Source organism: Gobius niger, assembly GCF_951799975.1.
Source record: "Gobius niger genome assembly, chromosome: 19".
NCBI classification, from domain to species: Eukaryota; Metazoa; Chordata; class Actinopteri; order Gobiiformes; family Gobiidae; genus Gobius; species Gobius niger.
In genome coordinates this window covers 16,504,677-16,526,232 of record NC_136870.1, presented here as the reverse complement: position 1 = coordinate 16,526,232, position 21,556 = coordinate 16,504,677, and the positions used below count along the sequence as shown (strand labels likewise).

The window sequence follows — 21,556 nt, the reverse complement described above, 5'->3', positions numbered from 1 at the left end:
ATTATCCATCCATCCATCCATTTTCTTCCGCTTTATCCGGGGCCGGGTCGCGGGGGCAGCAGTCTCAGCAGAGATGCCCAAACTTCCCGATCCACACACACCTCCTCCAGCTGTTCTGGGGGGACCCCGAGGCGACACCAGGCCAGCTCGGAGACATAGTCCCACCACCGTGTCCTGGGCCTTCCACGAGGCCTTGTCCCACTAGGACATGCCTGGAACACCTCCCGCGGGAGGCGACCAGGAGGCATCCGAAACAGATGCCCGAGCCACCTCAGCTGGCTCCTTTCGACGTGAAGGAGCAGCGACTCTACTCTGAGCTCCTCCCGGGTAACTGAGCTCCTCACCCGATCTCGGAGGGTGCGCCCAGCCACCCTGCGAAGGAAACTCATTTCGGCCGCTTGTATTCGCGATCTTGTCCTTTCGGTCATTACCCAAATCTCATGACCATAGGTGAGGGTGGGAACGTAGATCGATCGGTAAATCGAGAGCTTTGCCCCCCGACTCAGCTCCCTCTTCACCACGACAGACCGATACAGCGACCGCATCACTGCTGACGCCGCACCGATCCGTCTATCGATCTCACGCTCCATCCGTCCCTCACTCGTGAACAAGACCCCGAGATACTTGAACTCCTCCACTTGAGGCAAGGACTCCCCACCGACCTGCAGAGGGGAAGCCACCTTTTTCCGGTGGAGAACCATGGCCTCGGATTTGGAGGTGCTGATCCTCATCCCGGCCGCTACACACTCGGCTGCAAACCGCCCCAGTGCGTGCTGAAGGTCCTGGTTCGTTGAAGCCATCAGAACAACATCGTCCGCAAACAGCAGAGATGAGACTCTGAGGCTCCCAAACCGGACACCCTCCGGCCCCTGGCTGCGCCTAGAAATTCTGTCCATAAAAGTAATGAACAGAACCGGTGACAAAGGGCAGCCCTGGCGGAGACCAACACGCACCGGGAACAGGTCTGACTTACTGCCGGCAATGCGAACCAAGCTCCTGCTGCGGTCATACAGGGAACGGACAGCCCTTAGCAGAGGGCCCCGGACCCCATACTCCCGGAGCACCCCCCACAGGGCACCACGAGGGACGCGGTCGAACGCTTTCTCCAGATCCACAAAACACATGTGGACTGGTTGGGCGAACTCCCACGAACCCTCGAGTACCCGATGAAGGGTATAGAGTTGGTCCAGTGTGCCACGACCAGGACGAAAACCGCATTGTTCCTCCTGGATCCGAGGTTCAACTATCGGCCGGATCCTCCTCTCCAGCACCCCGGAATAGACCTTACCGGGGAGGCTAAGGAGGGTGATTCCTCTGTAATTGGAACACACCCTCCGATCCCCCTTTTTAAAGAGAGGGACCACCACCCCGGTCTGCCAATCCAGAGGCACTGTCCCCGACCGCCACGCGATGTTGCAGAGACGTGTCAGCCAAGACAGTCCTACAACATCCAGAGACTTAAGGTACTCAGGGCGAATCTCATCCACCCCCGGAGCCTTGCCACCAAGGAGCTTTCTCACCACCTTGGTGACTTCAGCCCCGGTGATGGGCGAGCCCACCCCCGAGTCCTCAGCCTCTGCTTCCTCATTGGAAGACGTGACGACGGGATTGAGGAGGTCCTCGAAGTACTCCTTCCACCGCCCGACGACATCCCCAGTCGAGGTCAGCAGCCCCCCACCCGCACTGTACACAGTGTTGGTGAAGCACTGCTTCCCCCTCCTGAGGCGCCGGATGGTTTGCCAGAATCTCTTCGAGGCCGACCGATAGTCTTCCTCCATGGCCTCCCCGAACTCCTCCCAGACCCGAGTTTTTGCCTCCGCAACCGCACGAGCCGCAGCACGCTTGGCCTGCCGGTACCTCTCAGCTGCCTCAGGAGTCCCACAAGCCAACAAGGCCAGGTAGGACTCCTTCTTCAGCTTGACGGCATCCCTTACTTCCGGGCGCCACCACCGGGTTCGGGGATTGCCGCCGCGACAGGCATATTATTATTATTATTATTATTATTATTAAAACAAAAAAAAACAGGATCAAAACGAGGCTAAAATGTTCATAATTTAGGAAACAGACTTGACTTAAAACTGACTTAAAACAAGTTCAACCATGTGTTTTACATGTAAGACCTCACTGATTTGCGATACATTGCGAGGCTTCATGGTGCACAGATGATAATTTAGCGATATATAATGTACAGCCCAAAACTAGTTTGATGTTTATTGAATTTTTCATGGTTACTTACGCGACATCACCAGCGTAGTGCCGGATGCGGAAGTCTCTGTCAAACTCCAAAGTCTTGTCGGTCGGTGCAAGCTGTAGGAGAAGAGCACAATGCATCAGCGAAGATCAACTTCATACAGCAAAATACACAACTGAGTATGTAGACTACAAAAGTGTTATAATAAGCCCCAGTCGGCTGCTTAATCTTGTTGATAAATCCGTAAAAATGATTACACTTGCGCTGTGGGAAATAGACATTTAAATACTAGGCTTTTGAAATAGCAGAAAAACAGTGAGCCCAGAAACTTAATAGAAAAAGGCAGTTGCAAGTCAGTGTGAATATGAATATCTTTACAAAAAATATTGGCACACAAAATAAAAAAGTCAAACATGGTCGGAGAGTTGGGATAATGAGCCCCACTGTACATGCAGCGTATGTGATCACAGGGAAAACGCGCGAGATAAGATTCAGAAGCGTGGCACAGTTCCTAATGAGGCCCTTTGGCTCTTGTCATATTCTGGCCACGTTGGATTGTGAGGTTTTCAGAGAACGACAAACTGAAAAACATAAAAGATTACAACAAGCTACAAATACGGAATCACAGAAACAAGAAGTAAAAGGATCTGCAACAGTTTAGCGACTTTCGTGTAATAATGTGTTTTCATACATAGAATAGTTTGTACTTCAAAAGGGGAAATTAACTGACTGAGCTGTGCCCACACACTGCGTTCATCACTGGGAAGGTGGGCGAATGCGTTGCCCATGGACACAACTGCAGAGCACACTGGCCAGAGCGGCAAAACCGGGAAACAAACTATCACAATAAGCTGCAATATAAAGTATGAATGAATCACTAAGGTCTTCCATTCAGTGTTTTTACAGGCAGGAGCATGTGCATTTTCTCCAGTTCGGCTTTACCCAAATCTTGACTGGAGCTCATTTGAAGGGTACAAAACTGATCTAAACAGATCTTGTTCCTCTCATTGTTGCCGTCACATTTTTGTTGCTTTTAAGTCCGTTTTTGTTGCTATTTTGGCGTTTTTTCTGAGAATTTGGGTTTGGATAAAGCCCAACACAGAAAACTATATTATATTTAATTTCTTAAAGGTTGCAAACACACACAAAAAAACAGCAACTGCTAACTTTCCAGAATAATAAAATGTAGGTAAATTTCAGCCAAAATGTCGACTCAATTTAGACCATAATTTTGGTATTTTCAATGTATAAGAGTTCATTTGCAAAAGCAGATATCTCCGTTCTGAATTTTTTTCAAAATCGTTTTGGATATTTGTTATTGCACACAACAGATGCCACTTATGAAGCTAAAGTTGTGTGAATTTAGTTAAGAACAAGTGACTTAATATTTTTATGGCACTGAAACAAATCTGGGAATGAAAAACACTGCTATGTAAAGAGAAATGTTGAAGCATACGTTGAGTTTTTTCAATGGCACTTATCTGTTTTTGCAAATGAACTCTTCTTATTTTCATTGAAATTACACATTAACAGGGACTATTCTATAAAATTGTTAAAATCATGTAATTTCCTCCACTTACATGTTCCAGCCATGTCCTAATGTGTAGAATGAGCCCAGACCTGTTCATCACAACTGCCTCTAAAATCCTGCACTGTCACTCAAAAAGTTGTTAATTCGGGTCTGAATTGCCGTCATGCACAAGCTTAATATAGAAGCTGCAGTTACACGTATGACCTGAGGTGGCAGTAGTGAGTATATAATGGCCAACTTGCATCTAGCCCCTTTAAACATAAATTCAGCGACTATAAGCCAAAATAGTGTTTGTCTGTGACTGTTTCTTGAGGGATGCTTGGTGAACCTTGGCCAGAACCAAAGTGGATTAAACTCTTATAACCAGCGATGATGGAGAGGCCAGAGCGGCCGGTGAGTGAAAACGCGCGTTCGTGTGTGTGTTAGCCATTTATGAAGCTGTGTTGCAAATGTCAACTCCTTATAACTGCATTGTGAAGTAACTTCACTTTTTGCTGTGATATTATATTTTTCTACTAGTGCAAAAGTTGCATCTACTGCATCAACTTGGGGAGAGGGCTGGAGTTAACTGAATCCAAGCGTCTTGTCATCCGGGTTTGAAATATAGCTCTAGAAAATTCGTATATTTCTCACAAAAATGAGTACTCCATAGTGGTAGAGGTACAATACATCATATAAATGCCAATTCTTTACTTTGGAATGGCTAAAATAGCATGATACAGATCCTTTAATGCCAGTTTGAATCCAATTTAATGACATCCAAGGCCTTGATTTTGGCACAATAATAAAATAAGTCTATGCACAACTTCACCCATTTCTATATCATTATTGGTGGTTCTAGCTCTCCAGGCACCTCATCTACTCTACAATGCGCATTATATCCTGGCATCAGCGCGGCACACGCTGATGGAGAGTCATTAGCATATGAGAACAGCAGGCCGCGATGCTCTGTCTGAGATTAAAGCCGCAGATAACAAGGAGAGGAAGGATCCCTGTTTACTCCTGGGACGCGCTTCGAAATCTAATGCAGTCAGACAGGCGAAGGGAAGCCTAAAAATGGTCTGAACCCAAAGAGACATCTGGAAGAAATGCTGAGATACAGACACAAGAAAGGGAAAATCCTTGGTGCTATTTTTGAGACCCCCGTCTTTCTCATTCATTTGAACCTCTGTGAAGATGTAGTGAGTCACCCCATTCAAACGCAATCCATTCAACAACACAGACGAGTAGACAGTAAAAACAATGCAAAGTTCAAGTCGTATTCATTTCTGTTTCCGCTGTGCTCCTCTGGACAGACATGGTTCGGCCCAAGTTCTAGCTAAATCCTGGCTTATTCTTATTAACCATGGTTCTGACCTGGTTTCGATCAAATATAATCCCCGTTTACTTTGAACCTTTTAGTTCAGTTCTCGTTTAGTTTGGTTCCTTTGCTGTGAATTACTTGAGAATTACAGCTTAAAAAGATTACACGTCAATTAGTGGCCTTTACGTTGGGCCCAATCACAATAAAAAGCAAATAATCGTGTCATAAATTTAAGTTTACAAGGGGAAAAAAACATTTTAAACCCCAAAAAGCATTGAAGCGCTTTCCAAACATTCTATATCCTGAGGTTTACTGCTCGTGGTTATCTGCTCTTGGAACAAATGTGGAAAGGAAAGCTATTAAAAAGACGCATTGCTCTAATAAAAAAGGCTAATTTAAGCTCTAGGAAATTCAGTTCTTTTACCATTTCGTCTACAAGAGAAAAAGCAATAGCTAGACCCAAAACCCCACTCAAATATTTAACCAGTAAACACATCACGACTCACGGGTAAACAAATAAGGAGCAGACAGACAGACAGACTGCAGCTACGGGAAGCGGCGGTGCTCTCATCCATCAAAAATCAGTCACAGTCCGGGACACACGTGCAGAGAGTGGCCAAGATGACGCAGATTAGGGGATTAGGCAAACCCCCTGCTTATTTCAAACTTAAAATAAGCATGGAATGGCATATATATATATATATAAACACAGGTTTGTCAACGTTATAAGGAAAGCTGGACATTGCGGGATAATGAAATGGGAAAACACAGTAAGGTTCCTGTGCCAATACATGGGGCTTGTTTAGAGATGACTTTATGTCGTTTGGCAACATCCAGACCAACATCGCGGCTGTCCAAGTCGGATGTCGGCCTCGCTCCAAATACAGGCTTCAATCCAATGGTTTATTAAATTGCTCAAACAAGAGCTGCGTATTGTGACAATGAATTGGCCACTTGCTTTAGATGAAGGACACAAAACATAAAAACTAAGGCTGTACACAACAGTAAATATAGGAAGAAAGAGGTAAGTATTCTGACAATATCTCACGTCTAGAGTCAAGCGAAGTACGGGTTGGCATTTTATGTAATATTCTGGTAACAATGGGGAGTGGAGCATGTAGAAATTAAGAATTAAAGTGGGAAATAGATGCTTTTAGGTGCTGAAATGATCAAAGCAAGTCCAGGGATGAATGCATACGGATTTATCTTACAGCTGCTCACATAGATAGTTGAAACTAACCTTAACCCTAGGGAGACAATCAGGAAAACTAATGCAAAAATGAAGAAAAGTTCATTATGGAAAAAAAATAAGTGCAAACTGCAGTTATGCAAATCGACAATCTACTCTCAAGGCAGTGCGTGTTATCACAACCAACAGGGCAAGTCTTAGCAGCTGGAAATACCTTCTTCACAAAGTTATGCACCTTATTCCTGGGGTGGCGCATGTAGGAACGAGGATGGGGAGAATTTCCGGTGAGATGCCGGAAGTCGCTCCGAGCCATTGGTTTACAATGGTCTCCAGGGCGAGTTTTCGTTTTACATAGCGTTTTGTTTTCCACATTTTAAGATGATTTTCTAAACGATCAGCCTTCTGTAACATTTGAAAACATGTCCTCGCGAAGCACGAAACAAAAAGACTGTTTTTATGCTGAGCCATTCTCTAAGCCTAAAGTGCCACATCTGAGTAAAGTCTTTGTGAAAGATCGCAGAGTTAGAAACATCCATAGAGGTTAAGTGGAGACAACTTGGCCATCACACCCACGGGTCAGAAAACTCTCGACAGAGCAACTTTTGGTCAAAGGTTTATTGTGAGCAGCTAATCACGGCTCGTAGTTTTGTCTCAGCAGTGACAGCTCATATTATCACATAGTCTACACCTCAAGCCCATAAAACGGTCTCCATGCAAACAAACAGCAGCCCTGGTCATGCTGGAAATTCCCCCCATCCTTCATGCAAAGGCTCATGGGGCGTAGGAATAAGGTGGATAGGACTGCACGATTGAGGAGAATAACCTAAGTGTCATTTGTTTGAAGTACTGCAACTGCGATTAGATCAGATTAGATAAGCATTAAGTTCCCTGTGCACATTTTAAACAGGCATCAACATTTGAAATAAGAGTTCAATATAAACTGCTAAACTAATACAAGCATACATTTCAGAACATGTTTACAGGACACTTGCTTGTTTGAGGTGGATATTGGACAGAAAAGTAAATGCAATAGGAAGTGCCAAATACAACCATTCAAATTGCAATTTGACAGCTGAGCCTTCTCACCCTGGACACAGACCGTTTGACCCTCTCCCTTCATGCAGGAGGCTGCAGTCCATCCCGCCACATTAGGACCTTCCCTCCCTCTTTATCTTAGCACTAAATTATGTTCCATGTTGCACAAATTCACCAAAGTAAACTCCTAGTTTGTGAATGCTACCTTTCGCTGACAATGCCTACAAATCCTATTCTGATTTCTATTTGATTGCCATTAATTGCAGAGCCAGGTCTTCCAAATGCAGGACTGTTTTGTTCTGTCGTGAGAAAAAGGAGGCACTAAAGCTTAACTCGAAAGTGAAAAGGATTTTGTAAAGTGGCAGCCGGCGCAGTGAGGGCGTGACTGACAATAACAGGATGGTGTTGTTTGAACCTCACACAGGTACACTCTGTGCTGCTACTGTGCTATTATTGCCGGGAAGTCACGGCAAGCTTTTTTTCACACATCATTTTCACCCTCGTCATCCCCGTGATGCCGATTACAGAGCTTGCAGAAGAGGAAAAGTTTCAAAAGTTTCCCGTCTCACATCCGGACAGGCATCGATTTCACTGAATTGCATTATTCGTCCATTCGCAGTCTGCCCTTCTGCCGCACACTCTCCACAATCCCTCTCACCACCTGTGCCCCTCGCTCTCGGACTAAGTGGTGATCTATGAGGATTGGAGCCAACAGTCCCAACAGGCAGCTTCAAACCCTCCCCCAAAACTGTCCCGAAGTCACAGCGGGACCAGGGCAGTGGATCAGCGCGCCAGACGACAACATGGATTTGGGTTTTTGCGCCCGGCGGCAGCTGTCACAGAATTAGATATTTGGCAGCTGCACCAACGAGAGATGAGGGAGAGGTTTCCTATGAAGACCATTTAGTCAGCAGCATAACAATCACAGCAAAAGTGGCTCAGTTGGTAAGAGCTTTGGAGGATCCCAAAGGACAGCGGTTCGAAAGCCACTGTTGTAGGGGGTGGCGCAGATCTGTCTACACCAGGGCAGATGTGGCTAGAATAGTAGCTTCCTACCAATGGACTGAATGAATAAACAAACATCAACTGAAGCTTGTAAAGTTAAGTGCTACTTCATCCCACTCATCTCATTTGAGCAAGTTTGATTATGTATCCAATTAATTGTTTGTCGAATAAACCTTTCAAGCCGTTGTTATCATTATAAAGCTCCGGTAACACCTGTTTTCCAATGCAGTCCCATATACTAAATGGTAAAAGTAGCAATTTGTGAAAAAACAACACTGCTGTGATTTACCCGATCACAAAACTTGGAATGCAAAACTGATTCACGGAGCTCTTCTGACATTGCAGAGACAATTAAAGGTTTAAAACGAGAAAATAAATCCAGGCACATGAAGAAGCGGTGTGTGGAATAAGTAACTTAACATAAAAAATATATATTTAAAAAAAGTAGCATGACATGTCACTTATAATTAATTGGCTTAGTTGACTTGCAGATAAACACTACTTTCACTTTGAACTTGCCTCATGGATTTAAGTTAAAAATATAAGAAGTTGTATCAGCAGCTTTCACATAAAAGTCTTTAAGATGAAATGGAATAGAAAAACTTTGTCCAATTGCAGCAGAAATGTCAGAAATGTGCATTCTTGCTTGCTCACTCACATAAACAGTCCATGTGCACAGCAAAAATAGAAAAAAATAATCCCATTAAAAATTCATTGCAAGAAGTTCAGCTGCATTCCCTTATACAGAATATTATGCAGAAAACTATACTGCCTATAGCTGCATCAACACAAATTCAGAAATATAACTCACAGCAACACTTTTTCTTCTGTCACAAGGCTTTGTAGCACAGATTTGCCCCTGACCTAGAATGGCCATGGATAAAGGGCATGTCCTTGCACCATTTCTGTAACACTGACGCACAGTAGGCGAAGGAGTATTTGTTTGCCTTCCCAGTGCCTCTAGTTTCATGTGCTTGTGTTTTCTCCATACATCCATCCTTCCTGTACTACTTCAACCTTTTCTTTTCCACAGAAGCACACGCTGCAGACACCTCTCCACCTCGTGTCTCTGACCTCTCTCTTATATTGACCTTGTCGATCCTCTTGTCAGTGCGATTTGCGTCACGATCACATGGACGCGGCACGCGTGCTTCCCTGCATGCATCAACACATGTGGCAGGAGCAGAGTTCACTAACGCATTGATTACAGCCAATTAGCTCCACTCCACCTGTGCACAGACAGAGCACGGTCAGGTGTGAAATGCAGGATGAAAAACGTGAGGCGGAAAAACAACAATCACAGAATCACGTGGTTCGGTTCAGTTGGAGAAACACTCGGATGAGAAGCTGATATGAGCGGCTGCAGAAACCAATGCATCAGGGTATAGTTAAGTAGAATATGAAATACCTCAGCAAAATGAGGCCTTACGTCCCCTCATTTTTCATCAGTTAATTAAAATGTGTTGGCGAAAAGCTGAAATGTATTTATTTACTTTTATAAGCAACCATATGTGAAATGCTTTCCATTTCTAAATCAAACACACTTACAATACTTGCTTTAAAAGGCTTATTTGCAACAAATGTATCAGGTACGTGATGCATTAATCCTTACCTAGAACTAACTTAAAGCTGCGCTATTTATTTCACATAAAAAGTGGCTATTTGTGTGTATTTTACCTTGTAGAGATCAAGCTACTGTATGAGTGGTCAGCATGGCGCCTTTACTTTCCATCACGGTGGCCTCTACAACGCTCCAGGATAAACTGCTTTGTAGGTTTTTTGGTGAGAAACAGGTTTTTTGGCCTGCAGAGAAAACCTTCCAAACAATTGATCCCGGAGCGTCCTAAAGACCACTGTGATCAAAAGTAAAAGCGCCATGCTGACCACTCATACAGCAGCTTGGTCACTACAAGGTAAAATACGCACAGATAGCAACTTTTCATTTCACATAAAAAGTTGCATAGTGCAGCTTTAACTAGATACAATCGTGCATAATTGTGGCTTACAAACCATATTTTGGGCACTTCAGCAGTGATATTTAAAAATTATTTAGTATGAAGAAAGGAGACTTATCCCCCAGGGCTATCTTGGTTTGAGCCTCAGGGTTTTAGTTGGAGCGCCTCCTGCTGGCACTAGACAGAATTTAACATTCTTAAAAACGTATGCAATTTTTACCCAACGGCACACATTAAAATATATGGCACCGTGAGGCAAAACACTACTACTCCAGATAGATAGATTGACAGGGATACAGCATCATAATAGCGTTGTTACAGCTACATTTCAAAAAGTGTATTTTGTATGATATGTCTCCTTTTAAGTAAATGTTAATGTGATGAAGAAATAGCAATAAATAACATTTTACTGCATCAACTTTCAGGCATGAATGAACTGCGCCTCTTTAGGTGGGGTGTTTCCGTAAATAAGCATTTGGCATCGAGGCATCAAAGGATCCTTATTAATTCATTACAAGGCTGAGAAGTCTGGAGGCCAATAAACAGAATCTCTTCATCGCAGACTCTATGAGAATCACTCTCAAACTTTCGACACCAAGCACCAGGACGTAACCAGGCCAAAGCACAAGAGTGAAAACATGTTTACTCCTGGACAGAACAAGGACTTAGACCAAAACCAAAACAACAAGAGGACCAAATTAGAACTAACCAGGTTAATCAGGCCTGCAACCTGTCAGGGACAAAACCAGGAACAAATCGAGGCATGAATCTGAAACAAGAGAATGCACCTATATACCGCTGCCCTCATTTAAAGCTGTGCTGTTTTTGAACATTCACAGAAATGTTGGTTTGAAGTAAACTCAACTACCCATAATACAGAAAGACACCGCCTGTGCATAAACTTTAAGAATGAAAAACTTTCACTTCAACATAATGAAATGAGAATAAAAGAAGCATGAATATTCTCTGAACTTGAACAATGACAATGTTTTCTGTTTTAAATAAATAGACAGGCTGGAGCTGGATTTGCGTCAATGCGAGACTATGAAGAAAGCAGCATCACTCAGCAGCGCTACAACATCGGTAAGGCCTTGAATCACAGGTCATGTTACAAATACTGGAAGAAATACTGAGTCAGAGGCTTCCTGTTGGTCTCTCTGCTCCTTCTGGACAGCAAACACCTCTGACAGCAGACTTAATGATGTTTACAGTAGCTCCAGCACACGTCAGCTATATGTCAGACTCTAAGCATATAGGGAAGGGAATGGTTGGAAGCAAAATGTCAAAACTAAATGGTCCTGGAGTGTAAAACTTTCTTTTTGAAGATTTTTTTTGTTTAAGCTGATTGATTTCAAAGATCTACATTATCTATGATCATAAGTCACATCAGCGGAAGCCATATTTAGGCTTTTTTTTTTTTCAGATGAAAGCATAAAACTGAAGCGAACATTGACATTGATCCACATGAGGAAAAACTACAAAATTACAAAAATCACTTTGTTGCCATATGACCCTTGTGAAGACCTGGGCAAAAAATCGATTTGAATTAAAAACCGAGTAGGTAAAGCACATAGAAAAGTAACTTATCCCATTCATTTCAACATCAGCTTGAATGTCAAAAACTTGCTCAGGAAGTTTTGGTGAAAAGTGCCTTGATTTGCATTGTCAAAGTGGCATATGTCTTTCTGGAAACAGTTTATTTCATGCTAGCCTTGATAATGTAAGACATAACTCTAACCCTAATCTTAAGCCCTAACCTTAAGTGTCTCGTGTCCTATTAGTTAAGTTATTCCATTGTGTATATAACCCTTAGGTACAAGTTATTACACCTTGTAACAGAGCACATTACATTGTACTAAATTTAGTTAGGGACAATGTATCAAGGTAGTGTAAAATGAAGTGACACCAAATAAAGCGTTACTGTCTTTCTTACCACATTATTTCAGGTCAAATTATGCAGTATATAAGAATGTATTATAAGCTCTAGAATCTATTACGATGTGATGTGAAAGTAAAGTAAAATAACAACAAAATAAAAGAGTCACTTTTTTTAAAAACAGGTTAAATCTTAAATTATTATTCCCTCCCCTTTCCCCAACATATTTCTTCACAGGTTTCATCCTGACACTTTGATCCACCTGACAGACTCACGCTGTAGCACATTCAAAGACACACTTCGCATAAAACTTGCTTCTGAACACCTCTGACTTTTAAAGGCTTGAGTTTTTTGATTTTTACAAAGCACACACTTGCATGAGGAGCACTTGATTTGGAGAAGCCTCGATTCTAGGTCACACTGATGTAAAGAGCTTGTGTCTGCTGAAGACTCTCACGAAACAGAGCAGCTCTTGCAACAAAAACATCCAAGCGCTCTGCTATGCCAGGACTATGCAAGAGGAAAACCTCCTGGTAACATCTTTGCAGGTGTGGCAGCTCGTACTGTATCTACACGAAATACACTAATGCGAAAGGCTTGCAATAGATTCAAACCCTTTTAATTCATGTATACACCCTGTGGACAGATAATAACTAATAATGTTGTTGTCATTCATTCATTAGTTTGGTATAAATTTGAGAAAATGCTGTACATCTGGTAATGTAAATGTTTTACAATCCCATAGTAAAAAAAAACAAAGCTAGATCTTTACTGTTATCATGTGTCTGTGGACAGTGAAAGCAAAGACACCAGGGGGCAGGCATTAACATTGATCTGCCCAAAAGTTGAATGCAGGAAACGGCAGATGGATCATTGTTCATTTAAAATAGAGGAGCAGGTCAGAGAGCAAGGCGCCAGCAGGGGGCGAATCGACTCAGAGATGATACAAGGGGAGAGAGAGCTTCACCAATCAATACCCTCTAGAGCAGAGTATGATACTTACCTCGTTCCGTACGGCTTTAATCACAGTTTCTGATACTACAGAGCACTTGGGACAAAGGTAGACAAACTACAGGGGCGCTGACAGCAGGAAGGCACGTTCATGAAAGCACTGTCGGGCTGGATTTAGCTGGTAAAATGTCCACAGTGTCCATTTTAAACAAATCCGAGAAGTTTCAGATTTAGATTTTGCCATTTTACGGTATTAGAACAAGGGACTGCACCAACTTTTCATTCATAGTAGAGTGAAATCCATTTTGTCCCCATGCAGTGCAAAAGACACCGCTGCAGGGTGTAGAGCATTATATCAATGAGTGATCATAACCCTGGAAGTAGCACCAACGCTAAAAACAGTTAGCCTTATTGGAAACATTAAATGGTCTCTCTGCTCCCTAAAAGTTGTGAAGAATTGTGACGTCAGGAATGTTAGGAATGCACCAGGACCACAACTAACAATTTATAATGTACATGATCCTTTTTTTTAGTTTGAAAACAAGAAAATATTGGTACAGAGCCTTTATAGCAGAACTAAGTAACTCATGCTTTTTTGACTCATTAATTGTCTGTGAGAGTAAATACTACACTGATACAAAAGACAAAGGGAGAGAGGGATATTGTACATCCAATCACACAATGGAGATCATTTTTTTCACTCAAACTTGGCTGTAAATACTGTTTAAGTGGCGCTAGCCCGCAGCTAGCTTTGCCCGTTAGCCTGTTAGCTTCTTCTTCGTGATTCTATTCTATCTGGTGGCAGGAAAGGTACAATTGTGTTTTTCTGGCCAGAGACACCAGGGGGAGATGAAAGACCTCCCAATCATCCCATCAACACTTGTATTACCCCAGAGGGACTACGAAAAGGATTTAATAGGATAAACAAGTTACTTAGTTCTTCTTTAAAACACTGGCCAGTCTAATTAGCAAAATACCATGAAATACTAAACTTAACAAGAACAAAATGATTTCCAGAACTTGTTTGTAGAGGTTAAACTGGTTTCATACAGTAGATCCCATGGAGACGATATTTTGTACTTTGCATTTGCAGACCACTATACTCTATTAACTATAGCCTTTACTATTTGCTAATAATTGCAGTCATTCATTTATCGTTTTATTCTACTATGATTGATCTCACAGCCCTGGAAAGCACCAGTTTCCAGCCTGTTGCTCGTGTATTTTTATCCCTTTCGCCCAAGGACATACACGTTTCCCCACTACAGCCCAGCGCACCATTCATTTGAGGTGCTTCACTGACTTCCGTTCTCCCGTCCACCCAGTTGTCATTTCGCCTCATAAATCTGTAACTACCTCCCTGCACCTGACTCCGTAAAGTGCCAAATATTTTTCCCGGACACCTATCCCAACACAGCGCAGCACCGTCCCCATAGACTCCCATTGGTTGCCAGTGACATCACTTCAGCAAAGTGTCGAGTCAGAACCATGCAATGTTGCTCTGACATCTGATGCCACCTAGAGCTCATGAATAAAACTACAGGGACCATCATGTGGAATTAAATCAAGGGGGTGCCTCAAAATAATAACACAATGGCCTTGCTTTTCTTACGCTTGTGTTTATACATATTTATTTCATACAAGATGATAATTTATGGCCTTACAGAATGTCCCATGTGGAAAAAAGCTTGTAGTGAAACAAATTGGCTTATGTTTGTCTGGCCAGTCCATTAGCATGCATTACTCGCTGAGCTTTTCATATTATTGGATTTAAAAATATTGCATCCAGTCCTTCCCAATGTCAACACTGCTACAGTCTGCCCCCTGGTGTTGAAATGGTGAAATAACATACAGTTAGGTCTGTAAATATCTCGGCAAGGAGACACATTTTGTTATTTCAATTGTTGAAAAATACTTACAGTTATGTAATCTATATGGGGCTAAAGTACAGACTCTCGGTTTTAATTCTTGGGTGTTCACATCTAAATTGTAGGAAGGGTTCAGGAATTACAGCTCAATATTATGCTGTCTCTTTTTCAGGGACTCAAATGTAATTTAATTAGACAAAGGGAACAGAAAAGAAAAGCAGGAAAGGCAGTAATTCAGTATTTTAAGTAATATTGCATGCTTTTTGTTTTCACTTTAAATGGCACTTTGGTTTACCTTATGTTTTGGGTCTAGACATAAAGTAAGCATGTTCAAATCGAATATTAATCTGTCTTGAGAGATGCAAACTCCTCTTTTGGTCTTACGTATGGAGCCAATTATCCAAACAGGACTGTATCCAGTCTTAATTTCTGCTTGAGCAGGGCATATGTTTAAAGCTCAGTGACTGAATTCTAGACAGTCTGAGCTTGAGGTTTGTCCACAAATTTATACTTGTGTCCATGCAGGTTGAGTTGTGATTGTAGCATCTATCTAAAAACCAATTAGTAAACTATCAAAACACATTCATACCTTGCGGCTGGTGAAGTGGGCGTGCTTAGCCAGTTTTGAGTTGAGTCCTTGAAGGAAAACCTCGTCTGTGACTTTCCCCACATTCATACAGGCCTCGTCCAAAATGGAGAAGATCCCTTTGTGCTGCTGCTCCACCAGGTCCACAATGATCTGGTTATTGAAGTAATCAATCTGTGGCAAAGAGAAACGCAACTCTCAACTGGTGCCAGAAATAAAAACCTTTAAGATAATTTAGAAAACAGGGCCAGCGCATCAATATTTTGCCATAAATTACCATAAATACTGTGATAGTGACAACTTGCATACATTGTGCAGTGCTAGTTCAGACTAATTTGAGTGTCGACGGGGGGTATTTACATGTTTCCAAGGTATTCCCTCTCTCTGGTACTCCTCCTGCTCCTGCTTCAGCACCAGCTGGATGAACAACTGCTGCAGCTTCTCATTACAGTAGTTTATGCAGAACTGTTCAAAGCTACAACAGATTTAAACAGCATCAAAGTAAAGCATAAAAGAAAATAGAATGCAATCTAAATGTGATTAACAAACCTGTTGTTTTGGAAAATCTCAAAGCCGTAAATGTCCAGCACCCCGATCACAGTGTTCTTCCCGTGAATCTTGGCATCATAGTTTTTGACCTCAATGATGTCGTTGATCCGGCCCACAATCCAACAAAACATGCGCTCGTACATTGCCTGTAAGAACAAAACACACAAAAACCGTTAGACATTGCATCACATGGTTGAATAAATTAATACAGAGACAAAACTTTGCATTTAAGCAGCTCTATTTTCAAACTGAAACCAGGCACTGTGCTGGATAAAAGGTTACATTTTATAAATAGCCCACAGCATTTGTCTTGACCCTGCCCACACGCATCACGTCTCCGCGATGTCCTCCCACTGTCATAGCATTGTGACTCATGCGCGTTTGAATCAGCGTTAAAGCCACAAAAAAATATCCTCGAGCAAATTAGGAAGCACCAACCGCTAAAGACTTTTACACCACAATGTACCTTTGCCAGAGCGTCGCGTCCGTAGTTGGCCTCTTTCACGGTGTGCTGCTTCTCGATGACATCTCGGCCGGTGGCTACGGTCCGATACAGCATGGCCTTTTCCACGTTCTCCTCTTTGGTGGAAAGCAGATCTTTCAGCGACGAAACAAGCTTTGGGTTTTCTATGAGGGTCACATCCCCATCCACACCAAAGGAGAGGTTTCCCTGTGAAGAAAGACAACCGTTCATTAATGATTTTTTTTTCCTCTTACCGAGTGCATTTTCTCCAGTTCGGCTTTACCCAAGTCTAAAAGCTTCAGCCTATACGTCAGTGTAATGCCTCATTTGAAAGCTAAGACCTACAAAAGTGGTCATAACTCAAGTTTTTGCAGTACTTTTGTCCCATTTTTATTGTTTTTACATCTCATTATTGTTGTTTTTTAGTTGTGTTTTTGTCACATTATTGCCACTTTTTCGTCATGTTTTTGTCACTTTTTTGTAATTTTTTCATCTTGTTTTTGTCACTTTTTAGTTGCATTTAGTTTTGTCATATTTTCGGCAGCTTTTTGTCATTTGTTCATCACGTTTTTGTCATGTTTTTGTCACTTTTTTATTACGGTTTTGTCACTTTTTTGTAGTTTATTCATTCTATTTTTATTACATTTTTGTCACTTTTTTATCATGTTTTTGTCAAGTTATTGTCACTTTTGTGTTGCCTTTTCATCCTTCGTCGCTATTTTGATGTTTTTTTGGAGAAAATGTGCTCGGTTCAGGTGGGGGTTAAAAGATTAATCTATTTCCTGGAGCCGTGCGATAGTTGTTCCCCTTTAGTTCCCAACAAATCACCTGGTCTCCCCAACACCAACAATTCCCTTGATTCAAAACAACATGTGATGTTGCCTCTCATACATGTAATAAAAAGTTAAAACAAAGTAGGGTTTAAGTCATCTACATGTACAGAAAGTCTCCACACTGGGGTGCAGAGCTGGCATGGGAAACAGGTTTGCCGATGTCGCACAATCAGGCCGTACCAGAAGCAGTATTGTGGCCAGGATCTTGTAAACCGTCTGGAGCTCGTCTCCCGTGAAACCGATCACTTTCATCGCATCAGCCACTGCTTTGAAATCAGCGCTATCGTTGATGCCCGACTGGAAAAGAGACAAGGAGGGATGGATTTAGAGAAAACACTGAGACAGCCAAGTGAGTGGGCTTCCTTTGCTTATACAATCTCAGCGGGCAACACTGCAGAAAATAGGTCACAATCAAAAGGGAGAAGAAGCATCTAATGTCAATACACACAAAAGTACCACAAAATGCTAGTATAATTAATAAAAACAGATCAATTACTGGCCAAAACCTAAAATAATGCAGTCTGTTTCCCCTGATGTAATCAACACTTCTAGGTTTCACATTGTACTCAGAATAATTAGCCAAACAGAGTTGTCGTGCTATGAAGGCTGTTTTGCTGACGCGCCCTATGCACAAACTGCTCACTCAGCTCTATGGTTTGGAGCGCCGGATGATGTCAGATGTTTGTTACTGTCAAGTGGTTTCCAGGCCCATTATGTGGATGCGAAAACAGTGGCACAGGGCACGGCACATTTAAATTATCGCCTTGTGACTGCGCGTAACCCCGCACAGATGCTGGTAATCACAGGTGTAATGAGTGTTTGCCGAGGCCTGACACAATACTTCAACGTCAAAACAAATATGTGCTTCCAAAAAATGGCTTTCTTGTGTACGCTTGTGGGTGAGACGACATCTGCAAGTCATACTGTCGGCAAACAATGTCTCCAGTCTCTGGTTCATGCCCCAAATACACAACTGAATAGAGCGTAATCCTTAAAAGGATATTTCAGGAATTTTGACATAGGGCTTCATTTCCTTGTTATCCATTGTGTTGTTTAATTTGTGGAGATTTGTTTTTTAAATTAGCATTAGCATTAGCCAAGCACCAGTACTGCATGAAACACAAAATATATATATCTCCAGAAATCAACAACACTCTGGATGACCAGGAAATGTTATCCAGAGTGATTTTTGACGTATTTCAGGATATGTCAAAAATCCTGAAATATCCCTTAAACATTCAAGACGACAGTAACAAAAGGCTACCTTTATTTGGCCGCCGACTTTGATGTAGTTGTAAGCTTTCGGGTCTTTCTGGATGTGAAGTGAACGCAGCAAAGAGTCTGGAGCACCTTTGAGTAACTAATAAAGAAAAAACAGATGGGTGGTCATAATGTTTTGCTTCATCTGTGGAAAACCACATTACCTGATAGAAAGAATGAAAGCTTCTCTCTCCTTCTTGTTGGACGATTACTCTGGACTTTTGGGGGAAAAGCGGGAAGAACTTTTTAGTATTTTCTCTCACACAATTCATAAAATAAATCGTCCAACATCTAATGCACACTGTACCTTCTCCAGCAGGTAGTTGTTGATGTGGCCTCCAATGGGATCACCCTTAAAATCAAAATTGATGTCCATGTATTTGCCAAAGCGGCTGGAGTTGTCGTTACGGTTGGTCTTGGCGTTTCCAAAGGCCTCCAGGACACAGTTGGATTTAAGCAGCATGTTTTTTACCCTTTGAAATAATGGAAGAATTTAAGTTCATGTGGAGGGTTGTTTTTGTTGTTTGTTTGTCGTGATAAATTGTAGAAAAATAAAATTAGATTGCTAGCAATGACTTAAATAATAATGACTGTTTTTCAGCTTTTAAAGGTTAATTAAAAGAGACATTCGTCAGATCTTATTTCGAATGCTGACGTGTGTGCAGCACAATCATATCAGTTTAGTCAATATTTAATCTGGCTGAAACCTTTTGACCCACATTCAGTTTCAGACCAATCTAATCTGTCCGAAACAAACCTCCAGACCTGAGTCTCCACCCACATATTAGTAACAACTCAACAACATGTGCAACCTACCTTTCCACTTCAGCCCTTTGATTAGGATTTGTGATAGCAGCGATGTATTGCATTATGTACTTGCTGGCCTCAGTTTTTCCTGCTCCACTTTCCCCTACGATAAAAGCGAAAAGTAGGTTGATAAAAATCAGATTACAAAAGTACAAGGAAGAAATCTTTTGATTATTGTATATGGTTATTGTAGGCCAGAGGTGGTCAAAGTACAAATACTTCTGGTCAAATATTACTCGAAAAGTAAAAGTTGCTCTTTGAAATGATTGTTTAACTTAAAGCACTAAAGTATTTGCTATAGAAAATATTCAAGTATTGAAACTTTGCTAAAACACAAACAGTGTGCCGGATTCACTCTCATCTCTGAATGGCAACACAAAACATGTTTCTCGTTGTAAGTCATTTGACAGTACATCAACACCCCCTACTGTTCATAGTGCATAGTATACATAGTAATACTATCGAGTCAGTTCCTTGTTTGACCACTGAGTGGCGCCTTATCCTCTTATTTGTATGTGCCATGCATCTTGCAGCCACATGCTCAAGAGGGTAAAATGGGTATTTTTAACTGTGTGGACTGTATGTTTTCCCAGAGGACTCCGCCTAAGGATTACATCACTCTCAGGTCAACATTAGAGCTGCAGTTTGCTACAAGACCATGAAGCGGCACATTTTAAAGTGTGCCTCAAAGAACAACAGCCCTGTAGCTGTGGTCAGGGCAGGGGGCTTCCCATGTTACCTGAGATGACAATACAAGTGTCTTTGTTCCTCCTCTTCATGGCTTTGTATGCGGCGTCAGCGATGGCAAACAGGTGTGGCGGCCGCTCGTACAGCTCTCGGCCTTTGTACTGCTCGATGACATCGCGGCCGTAGATGTTCATGGCACGGTACGGGTTCACGGACACAACCACCTCCCCGATGTACGAGTAGATTCTGCCCTTCTCAAACCTGGAGACACAGTTAAAACGTTTTTTTTTAGTTTATTGTTTTATCTTGCATATAACAAATGGTAATAAAGACAAACAAACTGAAGTCATGTACTTAGAAGACATGTCCATTTTGGGAATATACTTGTCCGGCTACCTCAGAGGTACACAAGAGAAGACCAAGGCATTTGTCTGATCACGCAGTCCCAAAGGTATGTAAACACTAGGATCTTGGACACGAATCAACAGAAAGTCTTACATATTCACAACTCGATTATTGGTAAACAAATTAGCCTTTCACCATTCCTGACAAAAACGCCTCTGCTTACAATGAGGGTGTACAGTGATATATATTAGATTTGCATGTAAACAAATGAGACACATAAGTCTGAAATGAGGAAAAACAGTAATGAACAGTGACTCTAATAGGCCCATTTTTAATTGCTGAATCTGGCTTCAGGTAAATATGCCTCTTGCACGCAACAGTATAATGGCAAGTTATCCTAGATCCTTTGACTCCCCCAAAAGTGCTTGCCTCAGCTCCATCTAATTATTCACAACATGCTCCCGTGTGCTCCCAGTCAACTTTCTCACATCTTTTGAAACATCTGGTATCATTTCATGCAGCTTTATGCTCCCCTTTCTCACTCTTGACGCTTGGTGTCTTGAAGCATTTCTATCTAGCCCTTGATCTCTGTTTGCCCCCGACTTTCTGCCCCAGAGTCCGACTGCACGACTTCCTTCCTCTCCAAAGCCGACTCGGATCCCAGTTTCTCTCAGCAAAAAGAATAGTGTCTTTCTTCGCGGGCCAGAACCTCTGCCACTGCAAAGCGATGCCGAATGCGTATTATACAGTTACTAAAATGGCCTTAATGGGGTCAGTCAGTGGAAAGAAACACTAAAACGGGAAGGCTGAGATTTGCTAAATAAAGATGGCATTATTTTGAGAACTTGCGCAGAGAGGAGAACAGCCTTGGTCATGGGTCAAAACAAACATTGGGTAAACTTGCCATTGGTTTTATGGAGTTGCTGTTTTTGTGGCAAAACCTTGACTTTTTTTTTTACACACTTCTAATCTCTGTCCTCAAATCAATGACCCTGATCTTAAACAACCGTCTCACACAACATTATAAGGTGACCAGCCATTTAGAGACATTCGGGACACTCCCAAAATACAGGCTTTTGTCCTGGATTCTGAATCAAATTGTCCCGGATCATGAGTAGCTCT

The 21,556-nt window shown here is 42.1% G+C and overlaps 1 protein-coding gene across 1 annotated transcript in view; it reads right to left on the bottom strand.

Moving 5' to 3' along the window:
- Positions 1 to 21,556, bottom strand: part of myo1d (myosin 1D) — a 96,016-nt gene that overhangs the window by 59,287 nt on the left and 15,173 nt on the right. The window contains exons 2-12 of the mRNA XM_079577681.1: positions 20,142 to 20,350; positions 19,412 to 19,505; positions 18,903 to 19,068; positions 18,760 to 18,813; positions 18,600 to 18,695; positions 17,516 to 17,632; positions 16,506 to 16,709; positions 16,040 to 16,185; positions 15,851 to 15,965; positions 15,494 to 15,664; positions 2,237 to 2,307 (exon numbers count right to left, since the gene is read on the bottom strand). Coding sequence (XP_079433807.1) covers positions 2,237 to 2,307; positions 15,494 to 15,664; positions 15,851 to 15,965; positions 16,040 to 16,185; positions 16,506 to 16,709; positions 17,516 to 17,632; positions 18,600 to 18,695; positions 18,760 to 18,813; positions 18,903 to 19,068; positions 19,412 to 19,505; positions 20,142 to 20,350 — 1,443 coding nt within the window. The remainder of the gene's footprint in view (positions 1 to 2,236; positions 2,308 to 15,493; positions 15,665 to 15,850; positions 15,966 to 16,039; positions 16,186 to 16,505; positions 16,710 to 17,515; positions 17,633 to 18,599; positions 18,696 to 18,759; positions 18,814 to 18,902; positions 19,069 to 19,411; positions 19,506 to 20,141; positions 20,351 to 21,556) is intronic.